Source organism: Mchenga conophoros, linkage group LG16 (genome assembly GCF_057382185.1).
Source record: "Mchenga conophoros isolate Kocher_MC1m ecotype Shallow Benthic linkage group LG16, M_conophoros_male_GT1.1, whole genome shotgun sequence".
Lineage (NCBI taxonomy): Eukaryota > Metazoa > Chordata > Actinopteri > Cichliformes > Cichlidae > Mchenga > Mchenga conophoros.
Window position 1 is genome coordinate 28,533,228 of NC_140541.1, and position 15,641 is coordinate 28,548,868.

A 15,641-nucleotide genomic window follows, 5' to 3' on the forward strand; every position below is an offset into this window, starting at 1 on the left:
TTTTGCTTTCTAACAGTTCTGAAATCACAAAGTAGCGAAAGAAAGGAAAATGAATTACAGTATCATCCGTTTTTCTTTGTTTTGTTGTTTTTGTGTTTTTTTTTTTTCTTTAAGCAAAGAGCAACAAGTATAAAATCTTTTGGAGTGACCAACAAGCTCTTTGCATCATACACTTAAGAAAAAAAAAACAAAAAAAAAACACACTGACTCTGAAAAATTATTTTTTTAAAAACCAAAAGGTAACTCAAAATTATTAACTTAGATCTCGTCTTAATAACCCAATTAATCCAAGTCATTTTCTCAGTTTTGAGTTATTATTGTGATTTATTGACTTAGGTCGGGGATGGGGACCAATGTCAATATATATTTGCAAAAAGGCACATGAATAAAATCTTTAAATTCCATAAATTTCTTAAACATTTTAGCACCAATACTAAATAAAAAAATGTTTAAAAATGTTTTCATTCATTCATTCATTGATATTTTTTCCTGTATATTTTATATTAATGTGCATTAAACTTTGTATAGTAAATGCGAGGCAAACAGAATGCAGTACAAACACACACAAACACATACAGGTTAAAGGTATAAAGGAAAATTGTTTCCTACTGTATTTTAAGGCAGTTTTCCTGACTCCTCATTAGCTTAAATGGAAACTAAATTTGTGTTAATAGTCTCGTGCGATATCGTGGGAGACCCACGTAAGATGATGTGTTGCTCGAGTTTGTGCAAAAAGGGAGGAATTTATTCTTTTTAAACCGATTTTTAGGGTCCTGTTTGAATCTTGCAAGCCTGCTGTTTTACACTGAAAGGTCCCACCTGGAAGTGGCTCATTCACTAGAGTGAGATCGGCCGGACTGAGGCGAGGCCCCTTCTCGCCATTCTACTCCGCTGTGCGAAAACCAACGTTACATCCCGGACTGCACAACATCTGGACAGCTGCAACAGTGATCGGGTGACGCACATCTGGTGGGAGAGAAGGCACAGTGATGCTCGGCATTACAGAAATGACAAACGGGTGAGCGATTTGTTAAAAAGTTTTATTTTTTCTAAAAAGAGAGAAATTGGTCTGAAAAGTTGACAGTCCGCTATCCTCTGTTCTTTTGTGGAGTGAAAAACTGCAGTTTAGTCATTTATAAGTCATCCAAGGCGGTTGGACCTTTTTAAATACACAATATACTCCAGAGGCAATTCTCTAAAATAGACGTAATAGTAAAGATAATTAGTAACACAGTCATATTTATTGTATTGCATCTTTAGAACAACTTAAGCTCCTCTTTAGCGCCTCCTACCTAGTTACTTTCACTGTGGAAAAGGGTAACGTAGTTTTTATAACATATGATTAGAAGTAAAACACGTCCAGCTATCACATGGAAAATGATACGTAATCAGAAGTGGGTTTGGTTTAAGAAACCTCTGTTTAAATAGCTGTTTAATCTGTTTGGTCTGTTGCTCTGTGTGGCCAACGACATGGTCTGGAGGTTTGAAAATGATGTTACCTTATGTTTGAATATTTTTAATAATTGCAACAAATTTTCTAAAGAGCACTACTGTTTTTTTTAACGACTTTAATTTTTCAATTTTATCCAAGTTTTGCACTGTTAAAGATGTAGTGTTTATATGACGGTGCAGAATTTAGGCCACAAAATCTGGAGTTTTTAGCCTTGCACCAAATGAAAATCTCCAAGCCTGATTTTTAACAAGCTTTTATTTGAAAATTTGGGTTTATATTTAATACATTTTTGTTGACCTGGTACTCATGTGTGCAAGTCATTGATGCATGCCCTTCTCACACAGAAAACAGACCTGTGGGTTTTTCCAAAAGCACAAAACCTTGAGAATATTTTTCTCTAAAGGAAGGCAATATATATTTTTGTGGATGTTTTCTTTCTTTATTTAAAAAAAAACAACAACAAAAAAACGGAGGAGGATGTTCCTCTTCTCTGTGACCTCCACCCTGCCCTGGAATGTTCATATAAAGAAACTGGACAGTACTGCTTTCTAAATCACTTCCTGGCTAAACAGTCCCTGTGGGACTGCTGTTCAGAGCAGTAGTTTCTCCAAACAGCATGAATGCTTCTGCAGAATTAATTATGGGTTAGGATGAATATGGCTTTTATAAAGCACTAAAAGCTCTAAGATGACTAGCCCTTCTAAAAGCCTGAGGATTGCTGCATTCCCATTGCATTACATTTTTTATCTGATCCCACATTCTGTTGATACAACCAGAGCTTAGACCAGCGTCTCGGTCTCCAGTGTGGACTTGTCCTTGTTTGGAAGCAGTCAAGTTGTGTGATGGTGGATTTAACTGTGTGGGCGATTATTCATACTGTGCTCAATCACTCTGAAATGCAGGAGTTATTTAAACAATTCAGGTTTTAAAAGAAGAAACATAAGTTTGTTTGTTTTTTCCTCCGACACAGTTCCTTCTTATATATTTGATGATTAATTGTTGGAAAAATCTCCATGCACCATTAAGTAATTTATTGAGTCAGCTTTCTCTAATTGTCTACACTGTTGCCTCACAGTGAGAACCTACCTCTTACTGCTCATTAAAAAGTATTTATAGTCATGGGAAAAAACCAAGTACACCCCATGTTTCAGTAGCTTGTAGAGCCACATTTAGCAGCAATAAGTCAAATGAATTGCTCTCTGTATGACTTTATCTGTCTGTCAGATCATTGTGGAGGAATTTGGCGTTGCTTCAGTTCATTGAGGTTCACGGGCATTTGTTTATGCACAGCTCACTTAAGGTCCCACCACAGGATTTCAACGCCTGGACTGTTGCAGCATGAAGATTCATTTCTTTTTTGGCCATTCTGTCATGGATTCGCTGCTGTGCTCAGGATTCCAGTTTTAGCTGTTGGACAGATGGCCTCACATTTGACTCTAGAATACTTTGGTTTACAGAGGAGTTCTTGGTCGACCCAGGTGCCAGATCACACACCCCTCCCTTCACACTATGCACGACAGTTGGTATGAGGTGTTTGGATTTTGCCAAAGGTGGAGCTGTGCATTATTGTCAAACGTCTTAACTTTGGATTCATGTCTTCCAGAAATCTTGTGGTTTGTGCAGATGCAGCGTTGCAAACCTAAGTTCGTGCCGCCACATTTTGTTTTGTTTGTTTTTCAGAGAGAGGAGGCTTTCTCCTGGAAACCCTTCCTAACAACACATACTTATTCATTCTTTAAATGAGGCCTGTAAAGTCTGAAGTGTAGCTCAGGGGGGGGTTGCAGTTTGTCTGAGCATTGTGCATTCTGGCATTGGGGTGAATTTGCTGGGACGTTCTTTCCTGGTAAGATTGTAGCATTGCCTTAACACACACCCGAATCCTCCAGAACAGCAAACTGACAAAATTTAAATGGAGCTTTTCTACTCAACTTGAGGACTGAAAACATGCCTCATCCATACAACTAATTTTTTTCTACAACTGATTGCTTTCTGTTTAACATTCACACTCCAATGGATGCACCGGAGAGCAGCTTGGGGTTCAGTATGTTGCCTGAGGATGCTTTGGCGCAGACAGGGATCAAACCACCAACCTCCAGATTACTACACCTGCTCTACCTGAGCTATGGCCACCCACTGATGACAAGAAAACAACATAGTGTTAAAAGTGTCTGGACTGCTGTTTTTGATAAATAAAGTCAAAATAAAAAGAAGATGACTTTGTAACTGATGCAGCAGTTAGCCTCAGTCACAGTAATTAATCAAGGTAACGTCGCCACAGCAAGAGTTTTTTCTTGGCTAATGACTAATTGATACTAAAACATTAAAGGCAATGAGGTTGTGTTATTTTATCTAACAGAAGTCTTTGCATTTTCCTGTTGCTTTTTTAAATTATTATAAATGAGCAAAAATGTATATCACCCCCCCCCCCCCCCCAAAAAAAAAAAAAAAACTGATAAAAAAAAACAATTGTTTTGTTGTTTTTTTCCCTTTTGGGGGCGCCAAAGTTTTTTCCTACAGGTAGAAACCATTCACGCCACAGTGCTGCTCTAAAGCACTATGGTTCCTCTTTGTAAGTACGCTGGAGGATTGTCTGCGGCTTTTATGAAACCCTGTTGATGTTTTTAACCTTTGGTTTGCAACTAATTAAAGTGTTTGACAGGAAAAAGCACAGACTTCTGCCTTTAACTCTTTCCCTCATGAAGATCTGCAGAGGCAGAGACCACTCTCACTAACATCTGATGTACACTCAGTCATTTTGTTCTATAAGCAGGCCTGAAATTGGACAGAAGCTGCTCAGTTCAGAAGAGTGCTTGAAAGGTTACTCCTAGAAGGCTTTTAAGAGGTAAAGGGTTAATAAATGCTCCGCTCATGCCTGCTGTCATGTGCAGTCACCTCTCAAAGGCTCATTCAGAGCAAGAAAAACTCTTCTGTTAGTCAGCTGGGAGCCTGACTGATGCATGGGGAAGTATGGACCAACAGGATGTGTAATGATCGTACAGTAATTACAGAAGTTCCTCAGTGTTTGTGTGTGGAAAAGATGGCCTTTAAATCGGGTGAGGCAGATGTAGCTATTATTAATCCTGCAGACAGAAGAAGAAGTAGCTACTTTTGGCTGCTTTGTTGTTTATAGCCCACATGTTTGATTTGGCAGGTTTTTTTTCTCATCCTGACACATCCCCAAAGGGATCTGTGTTTCCTCCTGGGATCAAACCGGGAATCTTTTGCTGCAATTGACTGCGAGCTAAAGATTCCCTACACGCCGTGCATGACTTGAGTTCCTCCTCCTTGATTATTTGTATCAAGATTAGCTTGTAATATGTTGTACTGAACATCAGGACTTTTAAAAATTATTATTTTAATGTGATATGCATTTTTGAAGATGTGAGAAAAAAAATTTTTTCTCTCTCTCTGTATCCTGTGATAATGGTAGTGAATCTTTCCAAAGAATTTATGTATCCAGAGAGTTAATCTAAGTTGAATCAGGGAACTGAAAAACTGAACCAATCATATTGTTGGTAGAGATAAATGGGCGCTTGGTTATTTCAGCAGGGAGATATTTAGCAATCTCTTTTGTCTCATCACAGTGAAACAGCCTGTTGTTAGACATATGAAGGCACACCCATCACTATGATGAATCCCTCACACACACACAATATAACATGAGCTCAGCCTGTGGTTTACCCTCTTGATTAAAACTGAGAGAAACACCAAATTTCGCAGCTCTGTGAGAATTACTTTATTATCAACGCTTCTTCATCAACGGCTCCTCGCGCCACTTCGTTCCTCCATTTTCCCCCTTTTCCATGTGACCTTTTATCTGTCCTCCTCACACCCTGCCTTTATCCTGGCAAACATTCTGCGAGCCAGTGGCCTGAACAACGCCCCCCCCCCATCACTCTCAAACACACACAGTGCTCACATGTAGACACAAGTGACCACAAACACACACAGCTGTGAACAGGAAGTGATGTGGCCGCGTTGACTGAGATAACGGTTGTTAGAGTGTTTGCAGTTATAGCAAAGGGGACTTTGCACCAACGGCCGAAATATTCTAGCTGCAGTCTGACAAAATATTGGTAAGATGTTTGTTTTTTTTACATTTCATTATCACTTTTTGTGATTTTAGCAGCTGCGAGGCTTTACTACGTGCACAAGTGAAAGACATGTCAGGGTGTTCGTCTGTTTTAGTTGTCTGTGCTTCCTCATGCAGGTGTCAATCCTGGCAAGAATCAATTTATTATTTTAATTTAACATTATATAGTGTACCTATTTGACCACCTTCAGAAATGACCTAATATTGACATGATTGCATCACACAGTTGTTGCAGATTTGTCAGCTGCACAATCTCCTGTCTTCCACCACATCTCAAAGGTGCGTTATTGGTTTGAAATTTGGTGACTGTGGAGTACAATGAACATATTGTTAGGTGGCCAAAAAAAACCAGGTTGAGATGTTTGGGCTTTGTGGCTTGGCTGGAAACAGGAAACAGAAAATGAGTACACTGTGGTCATAAAGGGATGGACATGGTCAGCAACAATACTCAGGTAGGCTGTGGCACTTAAATGTTGCACAGTTGATACTTAAGGGCCTGAAGTCTTTGCCTTCTTCTGCTGCTGCTTTTTTGGGGTCGGCACAGCAGATCATCTGCCTCCATCTCATCCTAACCCTGTCATCCTCTGTCACGTCTATGCGTGCATGTCCTCCTTTACTACAGCCACAAATCTCCTCTTGATCCTCCTGTTGTATTGCAGCTTTATCTTTAACATCTTTTGTCCAGTATATCCACCATCCTTCCTCTGCACATGTCCAAACCATCTTAGTCTTGCGTCTCCCACTATGTCGCTAAAACCCTCAACCTGAGCTGTCCCTCTGATGTACCTTCTGGTTACACATAATGAAAATCTTTACCTCTGCCTCTGATCTTTTTTTCACTGCCACGCCCTGCAAACCATCATTTCATATTTCATAGAAGGGTTCACTGCCATCTTGTACACCTTCTCTTTCACTCTTGCTCCCATCCTTTTCTCACAAATCAGCCCTGACACTCATCTCCACCCAATCCTCCTTACCTGCACTCTCTCCTCCATCTCTCTTGTGCAGTCCGTTGCTTTGGTTGGATGACCCCAGGTATTAAAATTCATCTACCCTCAACCTGTATCCCTCTCATTCACACACATTTATTCTGTTTCTTCTACTGACTTTCATTCCTCTTTTCTGCAGAGAAAAGCTGGAATTCCACTGTCAGCTTATTGTTGTATAACATATTAATCATCATTGTGATGAAGTTTGTTTTCTGGCATGAACGTAAACCACACATAGGCACGCAGAGCTGGCATGCAACACCTTAAATTAAACGAGAAGCAGCATTGTGCTACTGTTAGCACTGTTTCTTAATCCCACTGTGATGGGTTTCATCTCTTACCTGCAGTGGTGCATGTCACACAAACCGAATATGAAAAGCGTAGGATTGAAGTCAGTAAGAGTAGCTGTAATATCAGCAACGGCCACACAGTGGCAGTGTGTTCATGGTGGAAGGCTTGTTGGGCTTGTGGGAAACGTCTGCTCAGCTTGTGTGTATGTGTGGTGATGACGATGAGTCAGTCTTAACTCAACATATCCCCTTAAATTCCAAATTGCACAAATGTCATTGCACAACATCACTTTTCCTCTTTTCGAAATACAGCTGGCACACTTTTATTCGTTCCGAGGAAACTTTTAGAAACTGGCTGAAGCATGTGAAGAGTGGGGAAGAAAGAGAACGGTCTGGGATTCATCATGAGTGTTATGGCATACTGAGACATGTCAGCCGGAGCTGCTGTGACCCTGTTCCAGCTGCTCCAGGATGTGAAGCTGACATTAAATTTCAAAATTCACACTCTGTGCATGAGTGTGTGTGTGAGAGCAAGTGTTTGTTAAGGCTACGTGGAATGCTGAACAGGTCAAGGCAGGCTGTTGAAGGTGAATCTGCGGGGTGGAAATGTTGCGTGTAGTTGTCTGTACATACATGATTTTTGTCAGCCGTCAAACAGCTTTCAAACCTGAGCTGTACCTTTGCATCTCTAATGGTCATATTTAATAAAAAGAATTCCTAAGAAAGCAATAAGAATTAACTCATGAGAAGTAGTAGGTTGTTCTATAACCAGCACCTTTATAGCTGAGCTGTTAACTTTCTACAAAATGTGCTAATAAACAATAATATAATAAATGAAATAATTGTTTCAAAGGTGTTTTGACACCTCTCCTCGACCTGTGGTTGCGTTGTGCAGATGTTAACACCAAACCAGCTGCACCAGGACACTTTTAGAGGAGATGAAGTTAAATGAATGAGTCACATGAACTCCAAAGTGGTTCATTTATGGTGACACCATGATCCAACCCAGCTACCTGTTGTGCTCTGCAAGTTTGAACTAAACACCTTCCTGTTGTAGCCAGGTATGCTTTCTGGCATGCAGCGGAGTACCGCAGATGTTTAGAGTACACGAACTCTAGGAACTAGCCATAAAATGAGTAAAACTGCCCAGACAAAGATGAATGCTGGTCGGTTCTCTGTCTTATCTACTAGTTCAGAACACAGCACCTTCTTCAAGCCCAGCAGACTGAGTAGGCATGTGCAAGAGTAGCTGCAGATACATAAATAGATCCTTTTAAAATCCTCCAATGAAATAAGAGAACGTAACCTTATATTTGTTTTGTGGGCAGTAAAATATTTAAATTAGGTTTTTTTTACATGTTAAGTGTGATTAAGAGTAACTGCTAATAGTGTGCCCTGCGACCAGACATTTAAGTATTTAAATTTAGGCGCAGGGCAGAGGTAAACAGGCCATCTGTGCAGTATAGTCTTCTTTTAGCTAAACACAACCTTCCTGCCTTTTTATACAAGATGTAACGTGAGGGACAAAAGACTCGCCTGTGGCAAAGCGCAGCAGGATCAGGGGGCTTCAAGGCCGACAAAGAAATATGCATCTGATCGCTATACTGCACTTTAGCACATATAAGCACGCAGAGCAAGAAGTCGCGCACCCTTCGACTTTATATCTCAGGAAATGCTCTGTGTGAGGGAGCTTCCTTGACAGAGCGTGCATATAGTCAGTTGATGGCTGTGAATGCTGTTTACCGAACCCCGTCCCTTCTCTGATGACATCACAGCTTCATGTTTTGAGAGGTTTGCGCCTGAATATCTGTTGTGGTTTGTGTTCGCTATAGATTAGCCCTTCCCACATAAGCGCTCCCACATAGTGCTGTGATGAATTATTCATAGAGTGACATTTTGCTTTTTCTCAATAGTTTGTTGTTTGTTGCTGGGAAATAATTTCAGTTTACAAAAGCTGTGAAAATAGTATCCGTGCCGACCCGTGTACCCGTGATCAGATATCAGCGCTGGTCCTTAGTGCGTTCCAAAGTACAAGAAGTTTGAAGTTTGGCTTTATATTCCTGTCATCGATCATAATAAAGTTTCTTTATGAACAAACAAGACATCTACAAATACTTATTGGCAATATTGACATTTTTTTACTTTAAAGCTCCAACATGAATGCCTTCTTAAGGATTATGCAGAAGGCACTCACACTCTGTATGAGTGTATTCTAAGTGTGAGAAAATAAATCTGCTTCTTTTTATCAGCTCTTCATGCCTTTTCTTCTCCAGCTTTTATTTGCTGTACAGAGAGTGCTGAGGCAGAGAGATGTAGGAGGTGAACAGAGACTGCGTTGACAGTGTTGAAAGGTCGAGGACTCTTCTTCTTCTTCTTTTGTCTCCTCCTTCCTGTGATGCATTCCCCCCCTTCTACCTGCTGCAGGAGGGGGAGGGGGAGCATATCTTTTTTGATAGGTGTGTAACCACATAACCACACCTCTGTGTGCTCAAGGGTTTGAGCCCTGGAAGTGTATGTGAGAGACAAGTACTGGAGTGAGACGAGACTCAACAATTCGTACTGGGGACTGAGCGTTTTCAGCCGACGAGAGGTAGGAAGGAAGGAAGGAAGAGAGGGAGGGAGAGAGAGAAAGCAAGGCAAAGGGGAGATGAACTCTTTGAGGCTGAAAGAGTTGTCAAACTCAGACTTATACAGGCGAAGGAAGGAAAAACCAGACAATGGAAATGTCAGCGAGAGTTTGGCTTGGGACAGCTACAGGTGGGTGCAAACTGTCACATTTACGGTGAGAAATAACGATTTATGCACACAATTTTCTTGTGTCATTGTGTGTGTTGTATTGGCCGACATCTCAATGCGATTGTCAGTCTGTAGCACTCAGTTTTTAGGAAGTGTGGTCTACACAGGGCGTTGAGCCCACTTTGGTTTTCACACATGTAAATGGTTTTTAATGGCTCAACAATGACACTTAGCATTTCAAATAAAAAACCATTAAAAGTGTGCGGGTTCTTCAAAGGTCATGTCAAGTACTGCAGTGTGCTTACAGACGTGTTCGGCGAGATAACAAACGATTAACTTCTTCAAATCTGTTTTTGAAGTCTTTGTTCGATGTTTCTTTTAGGGTTTAATCTCAGTTCACAAACATTGATTTTTAGTGTGGGGTCCAAGTGTTGTCAAACTTATCAGCTTCCTTATCATCAGCACTGACTTGCAGTCTCACATGAAATAGCAAATGTGGTGTGTGGTATACTACAGATACTTATCTTTACTACAGGCTCTTTGAAGAAAACTACTTACCGATGTGTTGCGTATTAGCGTGGATGGATAAGGTGATATTTTCTGTGGTGTTTGAACAGTAAGTATTGTGGTTGATGGTTGAATTCCTGTGAGTTATGTGAGCAGCAGCAGCAACAGATGTGTACATGTACAGAGTTTTGTAATATTGGTTTTTATAATATGATAACATCAGTTTTGGATGTCTGTTGGTTTCTTTTTGTCAGATGCATCTCTCTCTGTCTCTTGCGCTGTCGCTCTCCTCTGATGTGTGTTTCTGCGAGTGTGTGTGAGATGCTGAGTCGTATGTGGCATGCAAAAATGTCAGGAATGCGGACAGAAAGAGGGCTCTCTTCAGAGGTGTGTTGAGCCAAACCAAAAAAAAAAAAAGCTCCGTTCTCGCCCTGTAACCCTGAAAAAGGGTTTGAGGAGCAGGCGGAGCAATTAACATTTAAACAACTAAATTAAAATCAAACCTTTGGTGAGGCAATAACATCGGACTCAGCAGGGCCGCTGTGTTTAACAGGTATTCAAATGCAGTGTCACAGACAGCTTATATGAATATAGTGCATAAAAATAACAAATTAATTAAATATCCCTGTGACAGTTGTGACTGTGCAGTGTTTGTATTTATCTAGAATTACATTTAGGCAGCATCAATAAATGATAAGACTGCTTTAAACTACAGAAGTCAGAAAACGGAGGTGAGAAAGACAGTGGGCATTTATTTACTCTTGTATTTCTGATCCACTCTGTCATGTGAGACGCAACTCAACTGTTCCGATACTCCTGACACAGAAAGGATCACTAAGGGTTTTCACTTAGGCAGCGGTTGTCCTTCTCTCCGGCATCGGCTGGAGCTTTCTTTAGGTGCCTTCCCATCTTTAACAAATATCCAGCAGGGATGACTACATTTACCCAGGGCCCTGTTTATGTGATGTTTTTCTGCTTCCCTGGCCGCTCTGTCTGTGGAGATGGTGTTTGCTCTGTGTTGTAGCGACCTGATGACACCCAGTTTGTGATTCAAACATTAAATACTGGTTCGCATGCATTGGTTTATAGTACACATTAGCTTTTAAATGTCCCCCATTACTGATGGAAATCTCACAGGCTAAGAAGGGTAACCTGCGACTTTTCATATACTCCCTGGCGAATTTGATGTGTTAGTCCACCAAGTTAATGTAATCAGTGAACTGTGGTATGTCCTGAGATTTGATTTTCACCCAGGTGTCCTCCACATATCTGAACCAATGAGTTGGTGGTGTTCCAGGGTAGGATAACAAAGTCCTCTTTTCCACTTCTTCCATGTACAAGTTGGCCACAATGGGTGAACCTGGGGAACCCATGGCACACCAATTTTTCTGCCTTTATTACTGAAACAGGTGGACTGAAGACTGGTTGTCGTTTCAGGGGCTCATTAGCATTTTTGTCACCCTTGACTGCCAGAAGGATGATAATGTTGTTGTCATTACTAAGTGATGTGAGTGCCTCCCTCTCCTCCATGTTGATGTTGGATGCTGGGGGCTTTGCGTTGCTGAGACAGGCCGAAACCTTTGTCCGTAGTTGCTCTTCTTCCACGTCTGCAATGTTGTTGTTTTGAATCGCTGTTTCTGTGGCTGTGATCAGTTCCACTAGCAGGATTTGTCTCGGCGTCACAGCAAAGTTCAACCCTTTAGCAAGGATGTTTTTCTCTGCTTGGATGAGTTGTCTGTCAGACAAATTTTTCACCCATTTGTTCACATCCTCAGCGTGGCATCCTTCTAAGCTTACGCACAGCTCATGCATCAGTCATATTCCTCTAGAAGCAGGCTTGAAATATGACACAAACTGCACAGTTCAAGTAAGAGGAACATGGGCTATTCCTAGCAGGCGTCCAAGGGGGAAAGAGATAATATTTATATTTCAGAGAGAAATATAACCAAAGAAACAGTGCTACAGGATTTAACAGTGGCAGGTTATTAGGCTATTTTTGGTGCCAGACATGTCCGATAAATTTTCAGCAGAACCGAAATGAAGCAGATGCTGTAAGTAAAGCTGATAATAGTGAACCTTAACAAGCAAATCAGAAGAGCAAAATGAATCATTAAAAACACAAAGAAGGAAACACTTATCAAACTGATTAAAGGTTTGGGTGGAAACAGTTTTTATTTGATTGCCTAATCATTTTTTTATATAGGTATAAATCCTATGACAATTCATGTACTGTTGACTATCCGTGTGAGGGAATAATAATTAATATCACAAAAAAGGTTCTGCTTGAAGAACAGTAAATAGTAGTCTAATTTGAGTTTTATGATTGTGTGCATAACCTCTTACTTCACTATTGGTTGTGTGGTTTGGCTACAGGGGTGGCCACATTTTAATCTCTGTTGTCAGTGGCCATGGCCACCCCTTACCTCCGGCCCTGCAGTTAGATCCGCCTACACACTTCCACTTGTCGTCATCAGAATTAGGTGGAGCAGTTGCAATGTTGACAAAGAAAACAAACACCGCAATTTCAAAGATTAGATTACATTTACATTTTCCAAACCAAAAAAACATCCATAACTATGTAAAAATTATTTATTCGTTACATGTAATGATCAGTTGATTCATATTTATTGGGGATGGGGTGATGTTAAATAATCTTTAAACGAAGATGAAGATTGCAACTTGCTAGTAACTCTGCACTAATAACAAAGAGCATGTGACATGTTGCTGTTATGCTTTGTGTGTTTTTCCTGTCCTGGGCAGTTAAATGGGATTGAACATTTGATAGTGGAGGTCAAAGTGGCCTTCAGGACACACTCATCGAATCACTCAGTTTTACATGTTTGTGTGCACTTCTATGCTTGTGCTGGTGTGTGTACACTTGACTTGGTGCCAAAGGTTTTGCTCAAAGAGACGTCAGGTCTGTGTTTCCATGGCTGCTGTTGACACTGCCAGTATGTTACAGGTGGTGTATTAGATTAGTTTCTTTGGTCTGAGACTCCTTGTGTTGCATCAGCTGAGAGGAATCAGAACTGCTGCTGATTCCAGTTTTAAAGCGAGCCTGCAGAAAGAGGCCAATTAAGCCTAGAGTAATATACATTTAAACATAAATGTTCTGTATTATATTGTATGAATAAATGACCTGCTTTGTTATTATATATACATAAAAACAACAAAACTGGTTTGGTTCCATCTTAAGTTTAAAAACCAAATAGAATAGAATTGGATGCCCTGTAGGAAGAAGGCAGTGTGGACAATGTTCTGCTGAGAAAACATGGGTCCTGCCATCTATCTGGATGTTAGTTTGACACGTACCACAAACCTAAGCAATGCTACAAATCCAATAGTGGATCCGACCCGTTGGAGTACTCCCTGATGGCTATAGCCTCTTTCAACAGGGTGACACGCCCTACTACAAAGCAGAAATGTTTCAGGAATGGTTTGAGGAGCACAACAATGAGTTTGAGGTTGTTGACTTAGCCTCCAAAGTCTCCAGATCTCAATCCAATCAAGTATTTGTTGACTGTGTAGGTCAAACAAGTCAGATCTATGAAGGCCCTACGTCACTGATCAGTGCTGTTAAAATCTTGGTGCTAGATACCATGGCACACCTTCAGGGGTCTCGTGAACTCCAGGTCAGAGTTCTTTTGGCAGCAAAAGGGGGACCAACACAATATTAAGCAGATCTTCATAATGTTATGCCTGATCGGTGTATGCTCCCGAACTCTGCTGAAGCTCTGCCGTGTTTATTTGCTCATTTGAAAAATAGAGGACCTGTATTAGTGTTTTTAGGATAAGCTAGTCAAAAAAGTGCACATCTAAACATCAGCTCCTTTGTAATCAATGGATGCTTATCATGAGTGCCAAGGGCTCGGACAGTGATAGAGTCTATAAAGGGATCAAATGTTGGTTCAGCACATCTAATGTTCCTTTTGTAAAAAAAAAAAAAGAAAAAAAGAAAGGAAAAGGTCTCAAATATTGCACACAGAAATCATAAAGAAAAAATCTGTTATCCTTTTTCTGTCTAATGTCTAAACATGCTCCACAGTTGGAGACAAGCCCAGGTCATTTGATTGGAACCTGACCTGTGAACCCTCCAGTGATTCCCCCTCTCCAGACTTTTATTAGCACTGGTCATTTATAGCACTCTTTCAAGCTAATGCTGGACACACTATCCCGAGTGTCCCATGTTCTGATTTTGGTTGAGGATTAAGATAAAGTACATGATTTTTTTGTGGCAAACAATTCAAACCACAAAACAATATATAGATGACATAATTCAGAACACTGCAAAACTACTTTTTCGGTGCTTTCGCCCTGGCATGATGATGTTGACACTGTACCACACTCATTGACCCTTAATTTAAGTGAAAGCTGTTGCTAATGTTAGCTTAAAACTAGATTATATAATTATTCACTTTATGTTATGCAGCCGATGCTGACACGGATATTTGTTCAGTTAAAAATCTAATATGATCAACCAATAACATATCTACGAAATATTTTTTTCTTTCAGATACACAAAGCACAAACACATTGCCTTAGCATTTGTTTTATTTAGTTATTTATTTACGTGTTTAAACGTAACAAGCACAAAAACAGTTTTTTGTGTTTGTTCCAAACACATGTTGCCAACTGGGAACTTGTCAGGAAAAAAAGTCTCAGATTACTTGTTTACGCAGATAACTCTGACTCTGCTCTATCCACTCTGTTTCCATTAGGGATGTTGTGGAGTGCCCTCTGGTGGGCAAACTATGCAACATCGATACTCATAATGTGGTTAAAGGTTGTTTTTTCCATCTTGTCTTTACTTTTTGAATAGATTTTTAAAATCTTTGTTCAATTCTTAAATTAAAACACAGTGCTCACCATTTTTGTGTTTAATATTAAAGAAACAGCAATTCTCTTTCATAGATGCCTTGATTATTTACCTGATTATAACTGCTGGAAGACCAGCTACACTGATCCCTGTATTAGAGTATCTTTTTTTAATCCTCAGTAGTGCTTGACACTATTACGTCAGATTTAACAAGGAGTGAATGAAGCCTAAAAATCCTGTCCTGCTAAAGGAACACACCAGAGACATTTATCCAACTGCTGACAGTTGCTGTAGCCAGTTTTAAGCTCAGGTTGACGTTCATATCAACACTCACATTATCTCTCTCTTTCTCTTTCACTAGTATTGAGAAGCTCTTTGGCTGAGTGCTGGGATCAGACTATACACTTACTGTCCAATCTGAGTTGTAAAAAGCAACAAAACTCTGTCAGTATTGTGTCTTGGATGCTTCAGGAATCTAAGACAGAAAGTCCTATGTGAAGGTGTTTTTTTTCACATTTTCTAGTTTAGGTGTGTCTAGAATGATCAACAAAAACGAGAGGCACAGTTTGAGCGGTTTCATCTCCTCACATGTCTAAACAGTCATTTTGAGTAATGACAAACTCTGCTCTGGGGTGAAGTCACTTGTTTGGCCTTTAAATAATATCTAGAGAAGAAAAGTTATAACAATTGAATTTTCCAGTTTCAATATTGGCACATTCAATATTTTCAAATTGACACTATGGTTAGAAAATAACCA

At 40.1% G+C, this 15,641-nt stretch overlaps 1 protein-coding gene across 2 annotated transcripts in view; it reads left to right on the plus strand.

Annotated features, from left to right (window-relative positions):
• The first annotated feature begins 833 nt into the window (after positions 1-833).
• The window catches only part of LOC146556994 (LIM and senescent cell antigen-like-containing domain protein 1), a 36,138-nt gene continuing 21,330 nt past the window's right edge, over positions 834-15,641 (plus strand). The window contains exon 1 of one of the 2 annotated variants that reach the window (XM_085248880.1): positions 834-1,018. In XM_085248880.1, coding sequence (XP_085105006.1) covers positions 990-1,018 — 29 coding nt within the window. In that variant the 5' untranslated portion in view covers positions 834-989. Of the gene's footprint in view, positions 1,019-9,371; positions 9,583-15,641 lie in introns of those variants that run through there. The other variant, XM_085248881.1, reaches the window with a different exon arrangement.